This window comes from Telopea speciosissima, chromosome 1, assembly GCF_018873765.1.
Source record: "Telopea speciosissima isolate NSW1024214 ecotype Mountain lineage chromosome 1, Tspe_v1, whole genome shotgun sequence".
Classification (NCBI taxonomy): domain Eukaryota; kingdom Viridiplantae; phylum Streptophyta; class Magnoliopsida; order Proteales; family Proteaceae; genus Telopea; species Telopea speciosissima.
Window position 1 is genome coordinate 12695147 of NC_057916.1, and position 21349 is coordinate 12716495.

Here is a 21349-nt window from a genome sequence, read left to right on the forward strand (position 1 = left end):
AGTTGATGGTGCTACATTCTAATTATAAAATAGGAAAGACAAATTAATTTAATAATACATATTGCCTCCAAATTACGTTGTTTTGTTCACAAAGACGGATAATTAAAGTATAAGCAAATAGAAAACATAACATCATATGCGTGGTTTTGAAAATCCAACTAAAGAATGCTATCATTTGGTATCAATGAGGATACCAAAATTTTAGAGTGTCTTAACTTGTTGTCTTTTAAGGTTTTATCCATTCAAATTTTTGCTTTGTCTAAAGCAAAAGGTTTTGTAATTCTTTAGTCTCACATGGAAATGGAAAGTGAGAAAACATTTTAATTGGTATAATTAATATGCGTCTATGAGTCTTATAAGGGACATGAGTTGTATTGGAAATTCGTTCTCTTAAGACACATACCCTAGCACATGAGAGCTCTATCTATATCTCTTTTCATAGAGGTGAGTGGGGCCTGTGTACGTGGTTAAATGAGCTTGAGTTTAGGTCCACTAGATATTTTTAAATTTTGGACAAAAGACTTAAGGTATTTTAGGCCTATTTGAATCTAGGTTCATTAGATATTTTTATTTGTGGACAAAAGACTTAAGGTAGTACTTTAGGCCTATTTGAGTCTAGGTCCATTAGATATTTTTATTTTTGGACAAAAGACTTAAGATACTTTAGGCCTATTTGTCACTTATTTCTAAGTCATGGGCTTGCTAGGTAGGGCCAATACGAATGGTTAAATTCATTGTTTTAAGGCACAAACCCTTTTACATGGGTTGTCTCTTCATAGGGGCACACTCATATATAGGAAAAACGCAGATTCATGGATTTAGAATCTCCAAGGGAGATTGAATCCTGACCATTTGTTTTGGGGGAAGAGGGGGGGCACACTCCCTTGAAGGGGCATACATCTACACGCATCTATAAATGGGTGGTGACTATCATTCGTAGTTTTTCTCTGATTGATACAATACTTCTCTAGTTTTCTTGAAAGAATAGAATTGATCATCCACATTGACTATAACATTGAAAAAATATAAAATGTAACGAGTCATGCATCAATCAAAATCATTTTTAAATATCCAATGATCATACTGGCCACGATACTATTCCACGTGGAACTTTGTTCCAAACATTTATGTATTCTTTAACAATCACTGTAATCTGTTTCGTAGAAGGATTTGTTTAGAGAATCCCTATTGCCTGTAGCAAGTAGCAAGTTAGGACTTTTCTAGAATAACTGTTGGTCCTTCATGGGTCCTTCCTAATAAGCTACAAATATTTGTTTTGTTTAGAATCTTGGCCAAATGCCAAGAAATACCCCCCCCATTGAACTGAGGCCCTCTCCAGCTACGCTAACTAATTGCACCTTCAGCCACTGTTGACTATGATTCTTCAAGTCCATGGCTGAGTATCTTTTGGCGGTTTTTTTTCAAATTGCTCTCTCTCTCTCTTCTGGCCCACACAATCTCTCTCCGTGTCTCATCAACGTCTGGAGTGCTTTCCACGTGATTGCGCAGGAGAAGAAGATGGCGACGACGAAACACTCCCCAAAGCTGCTCCGGTTCCGTAGAACAGATCCGATAAGTAATTCCCCAGATCATCAGGAGCAAATTTCATAACTGACTCCATATCGTTCTCTGTTCTCAACATGTCCCGATACGTACCATATAAATCCCGGTACGCCGGCACAAGTTTCTTGGCGATGGACACCTTAATCTCTTCCCTAAGCTTTCTGTCCGTCACGACCCACGACGACTGAATTCTGTATGTCTCCTCGAACGCGGAATTGAAGTTGTGGAAACACTGCTTCGCCTCCTCTAAACTCATCGTCGTGGCCGCCGGATCTTCTGGTATTGCCGATAGTACTTTGTTCCATCCCAGCTGCACGTAGCTCGCCGCGTACTGTTTCACCGTCGATTGCTGCTTCAATATCCAATGATCTTCCAGCAGAAACCTCAGATTGGAGGATAGGACCTTCTGAACCACGTACTCGAGATTATTGGTGAGGAAGAGATACGCCAAGGCCGAGTCTTTGTATAGCTCCGCCTTGCCATCGAGCTTGCAGAGGAGCACCAGTATGATCCAAGCCATCCTAGTGGCTAACCCCGACAATGGGTTGTCGTTAGGGTTAGGGCTTTCGAAGTAAGACTCTGGCACTGACGAATTCTCCGGTAATGGACAATTGGCGAAAATATCGGAGAGGATTCCGCTGTAATCGGCGAGGAAACACAGGTAATTCATCACGTATCGAGTCAGAGGATGAAGAGCCCCTCCGTTGATAGGGGTTTTCGATGAATCCTTCTGAATGGCAGATTCGAAGTCCGATAGCATAGATCGAACCGTGTCGCCAAGCCTCATGAGTGAATTCAGAGCTTGAGATCGGACTACAGAGGTGGAGTCGAAGGAGAAGATGGAATCGATATCTGACCAGAGTTCAGCGATGGCATTATAGAGGTCCAGCATTCTGAACATCTTCTCCGGTGACTTGTGGCACTTTGCCACAGTTTCGGGGAACTGAAACAGATGTGCGGCTCCTTCTTTGGTGATGTCTGAGAAACAGGATTCTCGGATGAAGTCGGAGGCGGAGAAAACGTGATCACAGACGATTCTTTCGCCGTGGAACAGGGAATTCATTGCGATCTTGACGGCGTTGAGCCAGGTCTTGATCTTGGTCTCTAGGACCTCCCAATCCATCTTATGGATATGCAAGGAGGTGAGATGCTCGACTCCGAGTTTGTAGAGAGCTTCATCGACGATTGACTTTCTGATGATCTTGTAGATGTTGACGCATTCTTTACCGTAGCCGAAGGAGATCATGCAATCGGCGATGGAGCTGAGGTCGGACATGGCGAGGGTAGAGAATTGCTCGACCTCGGAGATGGATTCGCCCGCAAGCTGGATCTCATCCTCTGGGCCAGCTTCTTCGTCTTCAGAGATGCTGGATCGAGCGGAGACGGATTCGGGGTCGAGGTGGTCTCGATTGGAAGAGAGAATCTGGTAGAACTCCTTCTCGAGACGCTTCATGGCGACCTGCATAAGGGTCTGGGCTTGGACGAGCTTGTCAGATGAGGAGTTGTGGGAAGCATAGAAATGCATGGCTTGCTGCAATTGCCTGACGCACTTGAGGAATTCTTTGGCTTCGACTCGGCTCTCGTGGAAAAGGGAGGTGACTTTGCCGAAGGTGGAGGAGTTGGGATCCCACTTGGTGATGATGGATTTGGCTCGTTCCATGTTCTCTTCTATAATGGATTCCGATAATGTGTGAATGGGAGTGGAAGGTCTGATTCTCATAGGAGAACGGTTGTAGGATGATAAAGAGGAAGAAGAAGAAGAAGTAATTGAAGAGTCCTTGGAGCTTGGAGTGTAGAAAACGGTTCTCAACCCTTTAAACGGCATATCTCAATCTCAATCTCAATCTCGCCTGAGGCTAATTGCTGAGTTCTGGTGATTCCTTTCTCTCTTCAGTGGAGTGAAGGTTTAGGAGTTCTCTCTAGCTCTCTCTATATGTATTTATAGAAAGAGAGGTGAGAGCTGGTATTTCTGCTCTTTCTTATATCTTTCAGTGCTTGGTAATAATGCGTTTTGTGAAGCTTTAAATAGAGAGATCTGGGAGGAGTCGAGAGAGATAGAGTCTGGAATTTTTAATAAGAAGCAAGACGAAGAGATCGAAGTTGACTATCGGAGAGCGAGAGGGAAAGTTAAGTCTTTGTTACGCGGTCTATTATTTTATTTATAATTTGAAAGAAAGGGACTTCTTCTTAAGAAAGACAAAATCAATTCAAATATATTTTAACGGAATTGACTTCTCTATGATTACGTAATACAGAACCAATAAAATAATATTAATTGGGAACGACGATAGGAAGGAAGGAAGGCAGTAAAAGACCGCAACTTAGAAAAGCTACCTCTCCTCCAATATTATATTATAACCTACTCTACTTCCTATATACAATAATATATAAATAAATAATTATCAAATATCATCATTTGGCAAACTCAAACCGTTGGATCAGTCACATTGATTGAGATGCACGCTATCCAGTTCCAGAGATCCCTCCCTCTCTCTCATAAAGAAATGTTCAAATTTTCTCCTTAATCCTCAACCACTGTTGTTGACCTGTTGACCCCACTATTATTTCCATTGCGGCGGTTTGCGGTCCCAAGTTTTTTTTTTTTTTGACAAATAATTCCACCATTGGAACGTGAACAAAAATAGGAAGGATATTCATACACACGAGAAATTCTCTCATCGAGGCCATCAAATAGGAGAATGTATTCTAATTGCATTTAATGCAAGTCGTGTATATGCACGATTGAGCATGAAAATTTTTGCCAAAAAAAAAAGTAAAACAAAATGACATTATTATTCTTATATGGATAAGAGTTTTCTGGGGAAGAGCATGGCGACGGGACATATGCAAAAATTTAAAATGTCCTTATATTTTTAGTATACTTTCTTTTAAGAAACCAATAAATAAAGAAAGATGAATGAAAACTCAATCCTTTCGGATTAATAAAGAAAAAATGGTTTTAAAAAAATCCTTTTTTTTTTTGGATAATATTTCCCTTCAACCGCAAGAAAGATGCAAGGGCCATGATTATTCCTCCTATTACATGAAGTATGCTGTCCGCCTTTTAATTTATTCACCCAAAAAAAATTATGGTACTCTCGGAGGCCATCTAACTATAATAAAGAAAAGCAGTCTCCTATTATACGAAGTATGCTGCCCTTGGAGTCCCATCCAACTACAATAAAAAATAGTTGGCAAAATATTCTTCTTATAATAATAGTTTGTATTTTCTTAAAAATTCACCAAACACTACTTATCTGTAACTTAAAGATTATACGGAAACCCAAAGGATACCTCAATTGGTAAGGACCAATACCTCACAATTAAGAGATCATGAGTTCCAATACTCTGATCGAAACAAAGTTATTTGAGGGATTAATTACTATGTTGGATTCGAATGGTACTCTGAATTTGTTATGGTCGGTCACATGTGTTTTGATAACCAAGAAGGGAGGAAAGAGAGAGAGAAGGGGCTTTTCAATTTTTATGCATTTGACCAGGAAGCTTTTATTTGGATTTCTTTCAGATAGAAAGATTTTCCCAAGATGTAAATCTTAATTTTCAAATCCATCTGAACTGTCATGTGGTAGATATTTAATTTATATGAATTATTTTTATGTGAATTATGAAAAAAACAAGAACCATTGCAAATTTAAAAAAGTTACGTAATTTTACAAACAGTTTTCTTCTTCATTGTTAGATAAGTGGTAGGTGTTTAGATCGGTTATGTAGAAAATCATATGGGGATAAAATTTTATGGACGAATCAAAGGTAATCTCCTCACGTAACAAGTTTCAGTCTGATCGAAGTTGGCCTTGTGGCAAAAGAAAGTATGAAAACCTAAGACTATCAAGAGAGTGTATGGGAGTACAAAAGGTGCATGGACTTTATGAGAGTAGATGAGAGGATAAACGATTGATACTTGAAGCTGAATTTTGACACATAGTTTATTTAGATAATTTCTTAGACATGCAAATGGTCAAAATTACCACATCATTCTTCTTCCATGTATATAACAAAATAAACTACGATCACTCACCAATTTAATTCATTAGAAAAGAAAATTTTGAAACATAGGACCTAGTTTGAGGCCAAGGTAACTAATTAAGATCGTTCAAGTTGCACAATGTCTAACTTGATCCAAACTGATTAATCAATCATCCACAGCCACAGGGAAAAAAAAAAAACCGAAAGCATTTAAAATACAGATACGATGTTCAATAGTTCAGAGATTTAATTAAAAGATATATGATGTGGTCTTCCAATCAATCTAGTTTTCTCATCATTCCTATTTTCATTTGCGTGATCAGTACAACATCAAAAAATATATATGCATATATCCTACCAACCGATGTCCATAGTCCATAAAAGAATGATAAATTGCTTAAATTGGCAAGGTTCACAGTTGACACATAATATTGTAGGTTCATAGGTCGATTATCCTCTTTATTTTCTTTTCAAAATAGGAAAAACTTTAAAGGAAAGTCTATTTATATTCAATTGGTAAGATTTCATTTGGAGAGATCATCTATCATACTTGGATGGAGTGGAATCGTAGGATCTGTTGGGCTAGGCATTCTAGAACTAACCACCAGATCTGAGAATCAATCTCATTTGAGGTTAGGGTTAAGGTGCAACCTATCCAAGACTCTTGTATTGACACTCCACGCAAAAGGTTTATGGTTTCTTCTTGGAATTTAATGACTCGGCTTGTAGCTCATGTTGCTTCAAACTCTTAAGGATGATTTTATTCATGGATGTATAGTTTTTTCGTTCTTTGTGGTTTTCCCTGACCTTTCTCGTAAGCGGTCTCTTTTATTTCATGTGTTTTGTTGAATATATTGATTATTCACCCAAAAAAAATTAAATAAATTTATAATTCAAGAACCTAGTGAGAGGAACCACTTATATTTTTCTCATTCTTGCAAGCAACCAACCTTCTTTTCTTAATCAAGCTAGGAAATGAACCCTAATCGAGTTTGTCCACATATACAAGATCTGGTTGATAACTCTTTCGTTAATTATTTAGAAGTACTGGTCTTTGGGTTTAAGGATTAATAGAAGGAATGATGTCAAGATCGATGGTGAAGACTGTTGATGATAGATATATCAATACGATTGGAACTCAATAATATAAGATCAAGTATGAACACCATCCCTGGTTAAGATTGAAATAGCCTTTTCACAATTAGCTAGATGAGAGGTTGCTTACCAGGGTGAATTTAAGTTAAATCTTTGGTGACTACAAGTTAGAGCAGAGCTTAGCCCTAACAAGTGGCAAATATAACCAAAAAGGGAGACTAGCTAGTTCATATGAAATTTGGTTAATCCATGGTCCTTGAAAGTTGGTAGCCTTCTAGATGATTTAATTAGTGAGACTAACACAGATAAGCTATACCTAAAGATATTAGCTAATTTGCTTACCCAACAATTATTAAGCTGTCTCTTTCATAATAATAAAAATAGTGTTAAGTTCTATCTTAAATGATTTGACGGTCAGACTTCTAGCTATTTCAATCATATGTCATGGCCTAAATTAGAACAGGACATTGCTAAGAGTTGGAGGGTATAAAATTAGATCAATGAGTTGAAAGAATTTTACAGCCCAATAAATAAATTAACAAGAACCTCGTTTTCCTACATGAGCGCGATGAGAAAAGAATCTCCTAACAAGAGTAGTAGATCTCCCACGTGACAGATCAGATGAAGTTAAAATTTTGTAGACAATTAGACTCCTAGTTTCCTTGCTGACATGATGAATTTCAGATCAATTTAAGTTTTTCAAGTGGCAAAACACAGGAAATGAATACCTAAGAATACCCAAAAAAAAAACGTTGGACATAAACTAAGGGTACTGCATTAGATTGAAGGGTAAATGATTTGATTTGAATGTGGAATTTGTTACATAGCCTATTCAGACAATTCCTTAAATATTCAAGCACTCTTCCATGTGGCAAAATTAAATGTTCTCGTAAAAAAAGATTCTTTCATAATCAATCGTTTTGGTAAACTTTTTTGCAATTATAAAAGTAAAAAATTGATTGAGAAATGTTGAATGAAAATCTTAATTCCCCTTTAATCAACTAAAAAGTCATGGTTTAATTAGTTTGTTGTGCAATCGTCATGTTCATATTGAGAATAACAAAACTTTTAACTTAATTTGAGTGCAAATAACATAAGAATCAATTAAGTGCAACAGATTGACGGTTGAAGATGTTTAGTTGTATGTACCAACTCCTAAATATAAAAACATGAAAGACAAAGAAAAGGTATTTAAGTTATAATCAATATCTATAAAAAAGAAGCTAATGACATAATTTTATTACATTGTCATTTTCAAGGGTAGAGAACTTCCCTAATTCATTGCACTTTTCTTTCACAGACCGACAGTTCGAGCCATATGGACAGCTAATCTAATTCAGTTGGCTATTTAATTATAAATTTCAATCTTTGGATTAGTCAAATATCAAGTTTAGAACCTATCTCAATTCTCAATCATATTCTATAGTCTACCATGCACTTATTGTTTTTTTTTATCTTTGCAATTTGTATTATTAAACCAAAGATAAGCGATTGAAGTAGACATTCACATCATTTTCTTAAGAGTTCTGATTCAAAATAGAGAACTTCCCTAATTCATTGCGCTTTTCCTTCACCAACCGACATTTTGAGTCATATGGACAGCTAATTTAGTTTAATTGATCATTTAGTTAAAATTTTCAATTTTTGGATTAGCCATACTTCAAGTTTGAGACCTATCTCAACCATATTCTATGGCTTATTATACAATTTGCATTATTACACCAAAGATAAACAATTGAAGTAGACTTTTAAATCATTTTCTTAAAAGTTCTTCTAACCTTACATTTCTAATGTAAACAGGCTATCCAAGTTTTTTTTTTTTGGCTCCAGGATTCTCGTAAAGAGGGGGAGGAAAATTATAATTATGTGTGAGAGTTGAATGGTCATATAATAGACATCATCTATATGTGTAACTTAGCATTTTTTTTCTTTTCATTATGTATATATTAATGGCCGAGAGCGTTTCTATGGTCGACAGAGGAGAAAAATATGATCGGAGATCATCAATGAGGGTGTTTTGAACAATTCGTCCAATATGTGGCCATTGATTGCTCTCGAACACGTTTGGTCAACGGAATAGAAAATTCTTATCCTTATACTAATTGCCACATTTGTCAAAACAATTGCAGTAAAAAAAAATTGTCAAAAAAAAAATATATAAGTAGATTAAAATCATGACAACGATCAACTTCAATAACAGCCCCAAGATAGAGGGAATCTCTAGTCTCTACCCACTTGCAAAGAGGAAAAGTATGAAAGCAAAACACAAAAGAAGCTAGATGGTGGGTAGAACCATTTGCAATCCTCAAAACATGCAGAAAAATAGCAAGTTGAAAGCAAGTCCTTTTCTTACACGTGTTCAACAAAACATGGGGTATATTTATTTAGGGAGGCTGTTCTATGTGCCGCAGCACAAGCTGTGCCCAGGCACATGGGGGTGGGCGCAATGATCACCCTATCCGCTGAGTGGCAGACCCATGTTTAGATGTTCATAGAGAATTGCATTCTTTGGACAAAATGAGAGAGAGAGAGAGAGAAGCATTTATAATTTAGGAAGGATCTTTGCGACTTTGGAAAAAGTCGTTATAAGGTCTTTGAGGCTATAAATCGATCTTTTGGTTTACCGATCCTTTGTTCCCATCAATTTAAGATTTCACATTGTTTCTACCAATATAGTTAATTGGGCCTTGTAAGCCAACGCCCATGTGTTTCTATTTGATTGATCGGTTATCAATTCATAATAGACTGATTAATTGACTAATTGGGTTATAAATGGGCTTTAATCGGACTTAATAGGCTATAAATGGTCAATTATCGGTCAGTCGATCACAATCTTCGATTAGGAGATCATCGGGCCACTACTTTGCACTAACTAGGCACCTTTTGCCCTTGGTTGATAATTACATATTAAGCCAGCAGTTTCTCCTTTTGGTAAGGGGGGTGTTAAAAGTTGGCCCACTTCATTAGGCTCGACCTAAACTGATCAATTGAATCTCGAGATCACCCGACCAATTAATAAATGTGTCGAGCTTGATCATTGATCAATTAACAATCGAGCTTTCCCAGTGCAAGATAGTGGCCCGAAGGTCACCAATTAGGACCGACCAAATACTGTGATTGATTGTTTATAGTTCGATTAGTCAATTTAGCCACATTATATCACACGTTTCGATCAGTCAATTAACCCGTTTAAAGCCCAACCGATCGAATAGAAATGTGTTGATGCCCTAGCCCACAGGGCCGGTCCGGTTACATAAATAGGCAGAAACAATGAGAACCGATTAGACCCAACCAAGGCCAACCAGTTGACGTCCGTAGGGGAGGAGGATTGGACGATGATGACAATATTCAATTAATGATATTCTAAAAAGTATATAAAATGATATCTTCGTTACGTGATATTATAAGAAAATGCTTTACGAATCTTAACTAATTTTAAAAAGGAAAATCAAATATCATCATCACCATCAATTTGAGAATGAAGTTTTGTCCTTCTCATTCTCATATACTCCTTAACTTACTTAAACATATAACACAGCTTTGCCCTGCTCATTAAGGAGCTAGCTTCGTCCTTAACCAATCATTTGGGAGAATTTTTTACAACTAATAAAAGTCATAAGATTGATTGAGAAATATTAAATGAAAATCTAATTAATTCCTCTTAAAACTTTGAGTGCAAACAACATAAAAGAATCAGGTGCATTAAATTGAAGGTTAAAGATGTTTAATTGTACTAAATCACAAATATAAAAACATGAAAGACAAACAGAAAATGTTTAAGGTATAATCATTATTTAATCAAAATGACATAATTTTATTTCCTTATTATTTTCAAGAGTAGAGAACTTCCTTAATTCATTGCGCTTTTTCGGACCGATATTTGAGCCATATGGACAGCTATTTTTGTTCAACCGACCATTTAATTATAAATTCAAACGTTTGATTAATTAGCCACATGTCAAGTTTGAGACCTATTTCAATTTTCAACATATTCTATGTTCATATGCATTTATTTTTTGCCTTTGCAATTTGTATTATTAAACTAAAGATAAAGCAATTGAAGTAGACAATCAAATCATTTTCTTTAGAATTCTACTAATTAATTAACCTTACATTTTTAACGCAAACACGCCATACATGCTTTTTTGGCTTCAAGATTCTCTTAAATAGGGGGAGGAAAATTAAAATTATGTACGTGTGAGTTGAATGGTCATATATGCCAATAGCGAAGAAAAATCAATGACAAAGGAGATCATCAATGGAGGGTGTTTTGAACAATTCGTCCAATACGTGGGGCGGGTTTCTGACATTGATTGCTCCCGAAAACATCTGGTCAGCAAAATAGAAAACTATTCTCCTTACATTAATTTTCATGTTTATCAAATCAAATTAAAATTATATGGGTGATAATTGAACGATGATATATATGACATCCTATGTGTGTGAATTTATCAATTTTTATCTAATGCATATAAAGGGTCGAGAGAGTTTCTCTAGTCAATAGAGGAGAAAAATCAATGGCAGAGGAGATCATCAATGGAGGGTGTTTTGAACAATTCATCCAATATGGGGAGGGGGGCGGATTTCTGACATTGATTGCTCCCGAACACGTCTAGTCAGCGGAATAGAAATTTATTATCCTTATATTAATTTTTGCGTTTATCAAATCAAATTAAAATTATGTGGGTGAGAGTTGAACAATCATATATATATATATGAATTTAGCATTTATTTTTTTCTAATGTATACATTAAGGATCGGGAGAGTTTCCCTGGTCGACTGAGGAGACAAATGGATGGTAGGGAAGATTATGAATGGAGGATGTTTGGAACAATTCATCCAATACGTGGGGTGAGTTTTTTCTCTTTCGCTCCCGAAACATGTCTGGTCAGGGGAATAGAAAACTATTCTCCTTATATTAATTTCTATGTTTTTCAAATCAAATATAATCCCCCAAAAAAAAAAAAATCAAAGAGAAGAAAATGCATTAAAATCATGACAATGATCAGGTTCAAAAACATCCAATAAGATAAGAGGAGAGGGCCTGTCTACCCACTTGCAAAGAGAAAATATCACAAAGGAAGCTAGGTGGTAGGTGGGAAGTTGGAACTGGGAAGAGACTTTTGCAGTTTACCGTTATAAACCGATCTCTTCTTTCCGTGTCACGTGTGAAAACACATGAACCAAAGAAAAATTGGACGAAGAAAAGTTTTAGGGTAAGAGTTCTCCGTGGGGAGCGTGGCCCTTGCATACACACGGGTCAATGGAAACGTACATGACAGTATCAAAAGGATGGTCATTACTATCTTTCGTGAGGATGAGGAAGTCATTTTTTCTCATGCATGTGTATTACTAGTGCAGAAGGTACACTCCCCATGGAGAACATTTCTCCAAAGTTTTATGTGGGAGATAAAAAAATGGTTCTTGCATCCATGCCTAGATAGGGGTGTCAATTGGTTGGGTTTGTTCATTGTTTCCACTTATCTAAGTAATTGGGTCTTGTAAGTCAAGGTATGGATATGTTTATATTTGATTGATCAGTTTTCAATTTATAATCGGATTCAATGTAATTGGGTTAATAAGGCTTTAAACTAACTAATTGACTAATTGATCTATAAATATGCTTTAATCGGTTTCAATGGTCTTAAATGGGCTAAATAGGCTATAGATGGTTAGTTGGTCATGATCTTCGATCAAGAGACCATCGGACAACTACTTTGCACTGGCTCCATTCACTTTTGTGATGATGGCGATATTTTCACATATAATTTAAGACTAAGATTTAACTAATGTAGGGGTTCTATACTCCACCGCATGTATTGGTATCTCCCATGGCAACCAAATTGGCATACGAGAGAAGTGTCTCAGGATTCGTATACAAGGGGACTCACATGGTTAGGGAGGAGAGAGGAGGGTATATTAATGATAGTGGATATTATTTACACCATTTTCCTTTAATTGATAATTACATATTAAATCAGTAATTTCTTTCGTTTTTAGAGGGGTTTCAAAATCGGCCCACTACAATAGGCCCAACCTAAATTGATTGGTTGATTCCCGAGACTATCCGACCAATTACTAAACATGTCAAGCTTGAGCACCGACCGATTAACAATCAGGCTTTTCCAGATCAAATAGTGGCCCAACGGTTGCCAGTTGGGACTGATTAATTGAATATTATGATCAAGTGTTTATAGCCAGATTAGCCAATGTAACCAGATTATATCTCGTTTAAAGACTATTTATAGCTTGCTCTGTCAATTAGACCATTTAAAGCATGATTATAATCCGGTTATCAACTAGTAATCGATTGACCAAATAGAAATATATCCATACCCTAATCCACGAGGCCAAGTAGATCCAACTTGACCCGACTAGGGCCAACCAGTTGACACCCCTAGGGGAGGAGGGTTGGACGAGGACATACAATGATATTCTAAACAGCATATGATATCTTGGTTGCTTGATATTATAAGATCAGAAGCATGTTTACTTGAATAACAAACAGGACACTAATTTAATTAAAAAGGAAAATCAAACATCATCACCATCACCTTGAGAGTGAAGTTTCGTTTACCCACCTATGATATTAAAAATAGGGAGAAGAGAAATTTAGAACTCCTTTTCCATCTCCTTCTCAAACTCCTTAATTATTATTACGTAAACATATAACAAAGCTTTGTCAAGGAGGGTTCATGACGAAGTAAGCCACAAGAAGTTCAAAATAAGCAAATTAAATACTTTAAGTCAAAGAGAGATTGGTTTATATCTTCACTTATAGTTTTAAAAAAACAATTAAGATTTGCAACATAAGTCAATGGCATCTAGCTACGTCACCATCAACTATGATTCTCAGAACCAAAGTACATGACTGGGATTGATCTTAAAAAACAACAGAAGAATGATGTTAACGACCAAGTCAGGTCCTAGAAAGACTCGTCCAACGGATGGAACATTGCCCAATTTGAATAAAAGCTATACTAAGTATTAAAAGTTTTACATCTGTATAACAAGACCGCATAGCGCAGTGGATTAGCGCGTTTGACTTCGGATCAAAAGGTCGTGGGTTCGACTCCCACTGTGGTCGATGAACTATGGTTGAAACCCTCCGGGTGAAGTTTGTTTTAATTTTCCTATTTATCCCTTTAAACATCCTTTTTTATTATGGTTCTTGAGATGGAATAGTTGAGTTTTAATTCTTTTCTAATTTGTCATTTTATTTCATCTAAGTCCTATGGAATGGCCGAGCATTTTATCTAATATTATATATTTGTAAATTTAAGAATATATTGCCATATATAAACAGGCCTAATCCAATGCATATATTAAGGTCTGGGAAGGGTCAATTGTACGCAATCTTACCCTTGTTTTCAAAGAGGCTGTTTGTTATGGAATGGCTGAGTATTTTATCTTATATTACATATTTGTAAATTTATGTCTCGTTTTTACAAATTAATGAATCGGTTGCCCATATATGCTGTCAAATCTGTTATATCTTACTTCTTTTGACTGTTTGTCCAACCGGGACTGGTTGGCACCATCAACAGACCATTTATAGCTCAATTAGCTTCTCTATATTCTAATTATAACCCAATTAGCCCAATTAATGAGTCCGATTATGAACCACTAATCGACCAAATAGAAATGTGTCCACCATACTTGACCTATGAGGCCCGATTAATTAAACAATTGATAATGATGCGCGACCTTAAATTGGTAGGAACCTATTAGGCCCAACCGGGACTAACCCATTTACACCCCTAAATTGGCAATTTGAAACCCTCAACACTTGTGTTGATGATGTGATGGGCTCCAACCCATCAAGTTAATGTTTTAAGCCTTCCAATCACATTTCATTGTAATTATGTAATTGACATCAGGTTGGTTGTTCAATGGTATAGTGACAACTTTCAACCCGGAAAAAAATAGTGATGTCAACTGGTTGCAAACCTCCCACACAATATGCCCGGATACTTTTGAGGGGAGGGTTCTCTGAGCAAGTGGCATAGACGACACTGATGGTGTGCAATGAATGGGTGGAATGAAGATATGAACAGTTTTGTAAATAGGGGGCACCAATGTCATTCATATAAGGAGATTTTTTTTTTTTTTTTTTTTTTTGGTAAAAATTAATGTAAGGAGTTGAGAGAGAGAAAAAAAAAAGAAGTGCCAACGTATCGTACTCTTTTTTTTTTTTTTTGCGGGGGGGTGTGTGGGGGGGACGCTCAAAGAAGCTTTTCCCATACTTACAAAAACCTTTCCCATCTTGCATTTGGAAAGAAATTTAGATCTACCTCCAAATTAAGTCCTTTATTTGGAGAGCTTGTCACGATGCTCTAGCAGTGAAATCCAATTTAGTTGAGAGGAATCAAATCTCTGACCCTTCTTGTCCATGTTAACTAGGGATGTAAACGGATTGGATTCGGCTCAGATAGTGCTATATCCGCATTTGAATCCGCATCCGATTAAATTTCGGATGGATTCAGATAGTGCTAAACGGATACGGACACGGATACGAATCGGATATTTTATTCGTTTACATGTAAGTATAACTTTTTGGATAGCTATAGCCTATCCGTATCCATATCCGTTTAGCTTTCGGACGGATTCGGATAGTGCAAAACAGATACAGATACGGAAACAAATTTCGACTATTCATTTACATCCCTAATGTTAACCTACTGAAACTATTGCTCATACCCTTTTATCCTGCAACCATGGCTAAGCTGGCCTGGTTTGGATCCCCAATTTGCCTTCAATCCTCTGTGTGGTACCATACATTTGCAGAGTCGCTTGAATCTTGGTTTGAGGTTCCTGTTTTATGTAAAAGAGATTGCAAGAAACCAGCTCAATTTAATGCTATTCTCTCTTGGGAGATTTGACGCACAAGGAACAGGAAGGATTTAAAACTAATTTCAACTAATACTAAATGATACTTTATTCTTGGCTAATAGGACGGTGATTGACATTGCTTCTTCCATCAACAATCCCTCACAGGGAATCTCTTTTTTAAATGCTCCCATACAAGGATATGCTAAACTATCCTGGGATGATCATGGGTAGTTTTTGGGGGGCAATGCTCCAAAAGAAAGTGCTAGATGTGCTCTATTTTTTTACAAGTTAAATTTTAGTACAATTATAATGGATATTTCCAAACATATCAATTTCTCGAGTTTAGAGTCAGTAAACAAGGGGCCATTGCTTGGTACTGGCCAAGAAGGATTGCCCTGCCAATGAGAGAGCTCAGGTATTGACTTCAAGACCGTAAACTCCATGCAGCAACGCAGAAGGGATAAAGTCATAAAACTAACTCTTAGTCTAACCCGACCAGACTCTACGAAAGGAGTCCGACAAGGTTGCGGACTTGAAAGTTGAAACCCATTTAAGCTCAGGATTAATCAAGTCACTGAACATCAACAGCCTACAGCTCCTCGTTACTGTCACTAGATACCAGAGGGAAAACAAAACAATCCAAACACATGGATAGGGACCAAGTAATCTCAGTCTCTCTCCAGCAACCTCTAACAAGTTACTTCGATTACTCTTCACTTGGAAAGAGCACATACAAGTCCTAAAAACTCTAATTTCATTTGTGCATATACATGAAAAGCACCATTATTATCATACTGAAAACATGCCAATGCAAAGTTACTCATTAACACTATACGACTTCCCCCTCAGCTATCCTCTTCCTGCATAGGATCGATAGGCACTCCAACCTACCAGCATTGCTCAAGAGATACACGAACTATTCACTTCACTGTAAAATTTGGTTTTTTTTTTCTGCCATGAGTTGGTTTTGTGATTGCAATTCTTCTCTGCCAGATGAAACCAATATTGAGTGGATCCTGAGGATGACTATATGGTCATTCCTGGGGTTACAAATCTCAAGAATTACCTAGGAAGAATTGTCAAAACATGAGAAGAGACCCTGGAACAATATGGCCGATATTAAACCGAAGATACAAGGTCACTTGACTGGGCAGACTGAAAAAAAATTAAACTCAGATGCCTAACCTAAATTCGTAAATGAAAAAATAATGGCAAGAAAGCACATCTCAAGTAGGATTTTAACAAAATTTTCCTCATAAACAGGATATCTCAATATTACCTCAACCAGACATGGAAAAAGACTTGATCCTCAGGATTTAAAGGAAAATCTGAGAATTAAATGCAAAACAATAAATAAAAAAAAAAAAAACCAATTAAGAGATATTCTTCCAAAGTTGCATCCCAAAATGACATTTTAAAGCAAAGTAACCAAACTTCCCTCTCTAAATTGACCCTACCCTACACCTTGATGGCATACTTTCTCATTGACCCTACCCTACACCTTGATGGCATACTTTCTCATTGGGAAGTACCTCTCCTTCTTCTCTTCCCGAGTTGTTTTCAAGGATAACTGCACAGGAAAGAGTATGATATCATCACAATGCAATTGATTGGTCTTAAGCATGCAAAGCCAAAACTTTAACTGATATATGAGTACAAATAAAGTTAAAATTGGCAGAATGTCCTCAGCCAAAGTATAAAAAGAACCCATTATAAAGAACAAAGAAAAAGAACCCCAATCAATCTCATTGGTCAAATTTCAGTCCTAAACAGTTGCGGGAAATGCCTAAAAGTTAGTTGAGTATTTTATAAAAAAAGTCACATATATCATGGCAACTTCATTATTTTATGAAACATTAAAATCAGAATTTATTTCAGACTAAAATTTGACCAGTAAATTGGCCATTGAGATCTCTATCACATGGAAATCCCCATGCCCATCAAGTCTAACAAGTGCGATGAGAAGGTATTTTTTGGGGGGGGGGGTGAACAAGGTCATTGCTCTTATATACATCGAGGAGAAGATACAAAAGATACTGGAAAATAGGTCCACTTCCATGCCAATTAAGGATGCAAGGGGGAGGGGCAAAAATTTTTTGGAACATGTCTATGAAGAGACAATAAAAAACAATGAGCATAAAGCAGAAAAAAATTGTTCCATGTAAGATGATATCAACATGGTATCAGAAAATCCATGTTGACACCATCTCACATAGGACAAAATACACAATTACCTGCATTAAATTGAGTGTGTACCAGAACATATCGAATACTATAAAGTAGAAACATAAGAAATGAACATGAGAAACCCAAGACTGCAGTGCAATACCTAAAAACAAGTCTAACTGCCATGGCCAACAGACTTACAGAAGACTATTCCCAGAAGTGAACAATATTGTAATAGACATATTTTTTCCATCTAAACAGTCACACTATAGGAAAGATGTTACGTGCACATGTGGTGGAGGAATAGAGACCCCTATTTATAAGGAGCAATGACTAGGCAGACCCAATTTTCTCTCCATCTAAACAGTCACTATGGCCAAGACGCAGGCTTCGTCAATAAAGCCAACACTCCCTATTTTCTCTTCAATCTCTTTTCCTTTTTTTCCCCCTATTTTCTCTCCGCCTTCACCATGAAGGTATCAAAAGATAGACCTTCCTCTCAAAATGGCTTTAACAGACCCAAAAAACAGGGACAAAATTTTGCTTCTGCCCAGTTTGCAGGAATGTTCCTGCTGCCCCAATCACAAATCAACTTGGAATCAAGAAGACTATTTTGGAAAATACAAAAACCTAAGAGGGTTTTTGTGAACCCAAAGGGTAAGAGGATTAGTCCAAGTCGGAGCCTGTGGTTAGGGTCAGCAGGAACATTCCTGCAAACAAGGTTGCTGCAAAATTTTTTCCAGAAAATACATAACAGCATAACTTCCAAGGCCACTTGAAAGCTATTCTAAGAATAACCTCCTCAAAAAGACATAAGATAGAAACATCTCCATCAACTTAATTTGGCCAGATACCAAATCAATCATCAAGATATCAACCACAGCGTATTTCAGTACAATTATTTGTCACACAATAGACCCCTAGCATATAGTTACACATTCTAATGCCTCACAAGTTTCGAGCAAAATCTGTTCAGAAGATCATCTAACGAGAAAACGCTTTTACCACCAAAACAATTCTCCAATGGAGGTCTGTTAAATTCCAAATACTTGTATAAGTCAATCGAAGCTAAACCCACCATTTCATCCAGGAGAATATCAAATAGTAGACAAAATGTCGGGGTGTTTCATCTCAGATCGATAGATAATGTCAAAATAAAGATGATTTTCGATTCACGATTCAAAAAACGCTAGAGGTGAAGGCACGAGTAACGAGTGTACCTGATGTTTGGTGAGGCGTCTTCTAATAGCTCTGGTTTTCTTCGGACGAAGATCAAGTGGCAGGAACTTCTTCTTCTTGTAGGCTTCCCTCAAAGCCGCTTTTTGCTTCTGCGAGATCACTGTCAAGACCTGCGCGATTGACAGCCTAACCACCTTGCTGCATTCCCAAAAGGAAATATACGTAATGAATAACATATGAAAGCAAACAGGTCAATCAATTTATGGATTGCTTTACAGAAACCTAACAACAGAATTTTATGAGAGACAGAGAGAGAGAGAGGTGTACATCTTGGATAGTTTGTTAGGTGCACCACCAGTGACCTTCGCGACTCGGAGAAGAGCAAGCTCTGCTTTCAGATCTTTCAACTGGTTCAATAGATCTGTCTTCGACTTCCCTCTGAGCTCGTGAACCTTAATCCTCGCTGCAGATTTATGAAAAAAAAGCAGATCGTAAGAAATCAATGTGGAGAGTCAAAATATTGTTTGGGAAATCGAATTACAATTGAACGTTTTTCGTTAACACGCGTACCCATGGCTGTGTCGCTCCCCTGCTACTCCCCTCTCACCCTCTAGCCTTCCTTCTTCCTTCGTCCTTCGTCTGAAACCCTAAATGGAGCAATATAAGGCATCAAAGGTTTTAACCTTTTATTCCTTCACTCAAAACCCTAGCTCGAACTCTTGTGGGCTGTTGCACCAAATAAAACACGCAAAAAATTAAAAGACCTCTTGTGGGCTGGACCTTTTGTTTGTTTTATGAACCTTTAACAATTTGGCCCATAATCAAATCATGGGCTCCTACGATCCATGAAGATTTTTGTGTGGTAGAGTTGAACAGCTAGAAGCTTTAACGCTGAAGGTCGAGCTGGGTCAGATTTTGTTGAGTCAGCCACTAAGTTGGACCAGCCCTGTTTTTCTCAATCAAGGCAGGCCCTAGGGATTATTCTGATTGCCTCTTAGATCTCTGATTCTAAAACATTGCAGGTCTCCCGGAACCGCTTTCTCAAACATTGCAAGTGTGACTCTTGTGCTCATGCAAGGGTCAATGAGAGCACATGTTGCGGTGTTGTCATTCTGGGGTGGGGTTTCAGCTTTTCAAAGGTGGAGGGTGGTCATTTCGTTTCCTTTGTGTTTGGATATGGGCGGTACAATCTCTCACAAAGAACTTTCTTCTTTTATGTATTTTTATTTAAAAAGAAACTATTTTACTATTTTGTTTGCAAGGTATTAACTATTAACCCTTAAATAGAGCATAAATCAGTTCAGTTTTGGTTTCTCGATTAGGTTTTGGTTTGGTTCAAGATGTAATGAACGTAAATCAAAATCGAACTGATTATAAATCGAATTTCTCAAACCACAATCAATTAGCAATCGGATCCTAATCGTTTTCCCTTTTTCATCACTTCCTAACCCCAAACACAAAGGAATCAATGCTGAAAAATCTAAAAATTCCATCATTTGCATGAGTGTTCAAGTCTATCAAATTCGATAGAAACAAAACATCAATGAGATGAGAGAGTGAGAGAAAATAAGAGATTGAAAGAAAGGGGGGGTCAAAACTCTCTGTAACTTCCTCTCACTCTCTCTCCTCGTCTTAAGCTTCTTTTATTATGAGGAATATTATATATTTCATGGTAAAAGATTTGCATAACACCGGTTTAGTTTCAAAATTGCATGTTGGCACCCCTTGTAAGACTACATCCCCTGTAAAGTGTCTCATATGCCCCCTTATTTTTTATGTTTCTTATAACACCCCTCTTCCAAGGCATGAAGCTGCGCACTGTTCGTGTAGCAAACACTCTCCCATAGTTCATTGATTTACCAATTTAACGGTTTAATTGGTTTATCAGTTTGCAACACATGGTTTCTTGGTTAAATGTGAAATTGAACCGATTATTTCCGGTTCATAATTGAAACACATACAAATCCTAACCCAGAAAAAAGCCGAGGAAATTTTATTAATTGATGCTACAAGGTTAGAAACTCATTACTCATGGTGAGAGCTAAGCATCTAACCTAGCCCAAATCCAACCCAGAAACAGGCCCAACAAACTAAAAGATTTATTGGCTGGGCTGGGCTGGGCCAGGATCTCTTGCCCCTTAGGAGGTTGATAGGGTTGATTAGAGCCGGACCCACTGATACGTTTCCAGCCCTAGCCCAAAATAATGTATGAGTTGGAATAAAATCGAGATTCTGTGGCTGTGTGATACAGATCTCGGGATTTACCCAAAAAAATATATATATACAGATCTCGGGATAGATTTTCTTTTTTGGGGGTACCAAGAAGAAAATTATCACATCAATTTGCCTGCCCGTCCATTTCCTCAATTTCATCTAATAGAGGGGGTGGACCCCACCCGAGCTATGTGTTCGATAAAGGAGTAGAATGGTCATTTTCACCCCTATATGAGATGAAATTGAGGAAATAGACGGGCAGGCAAATTGAAGGGATAAAGGTCTGTACTAACAATACATTAGAAAATTTTGA

At 37.2% G+C, this 21349-nt stretch overlaps 2 protein-coding genes and 1 non-coding gene across 5 annotated transcripts; 1 reads left to right on the plus strand and 2 right to left on the minus strand.

Annotated features, from left to right (window-relative positions):
• Positions 1-1425: 1425 nt before the first annotated feature.
• On the minus strand, positions 1426-3446 carry LOC122649063 (exocyst complex component EXO70H1-like). The gene has a single exon (XM_043842423.1). It carries the CDS (start codon positions 3386-3388, stop codon positions 1475-1477), a length of 1914 nt encoding a protein of 637 aa, XP_043698358.1. The 5' UTR covers positions 3389-3446; the 3' UTR covers positions 1426-1474.
• Positions 3447-13658: 10212 nt separating this feature from the next.
• On the plus strand, positions 13659-13732 carry TRNAR-UCG. The gene has a single exon. It is a non-coding gene; the product is annotated as a tRNA-Arg (tRNA).
• A 2954-nt stretch (positions 13733-16686) lies between these two features.
• LOC122645955 (60S ribosomal protein L35-like) lies at positions 16687-19545 on the minus strand. Of its 3 annotated transcripts, none has more exons than XM_043839571.1 (5): positions 19393-19545; positions 19150-19285; positions 18864-19020; positions 16979-17047; positions 16687-16941 (listed from the first exon to the last, which is right to left on the minus strand). In XM_043839571.1, exons 1-5 carry the CDS (start codon positions 19394-19396, stop codon positions 16936-16938), a joined length of 372 nt encoding a protein of 123 aa, XP_043695506.1. In that variant the 5' UTR covers positions 19397-19545; the 3' UTR covers positions 16687-16935. The 3 variants fall into 3 exon arrangements, with proteins under 3 accessions (XP_043695506.1, XP_043695427.1, XP_043695356.1); XM_043839492.1 differs by having other exon boundaries at positions 16687-16933; positions 16972-17047; XM_043839421.1 differs by having other exon boundaries at positions 16687-16924; positions 16961-17047.
• Positions 19546-21349: the final 1804 nt, after the last annotated feature.

Excerpts from the sequence above, each read along its gene's own strand:
- LOC122645955 (XM_043839571.1), bottom strand. Across the intron at positions 19,021-19,149 it reads CCTAACAAACTATCCAAGAT|CAAGGTGGTTAGGCTGTCAA; the intron begins GTACACCTCTCT and ends TTGGGAATGCAG. Across the intron at positions 17,048-18,863 it reads GACGCCTCACCAAACATCAG|TTATCCTTGAAAACAACTCG; the intron begins GTACACTCGTTA and ends TTTCCTGTGCAG.
- LOC122649063 (XM_043842423.1), bottom strand. The coding sequence starts at position 3,388 with ATGCCGTTTAAAGGGTTGAGAACCGTTTTCTACACTCCAAGCTCCAAG.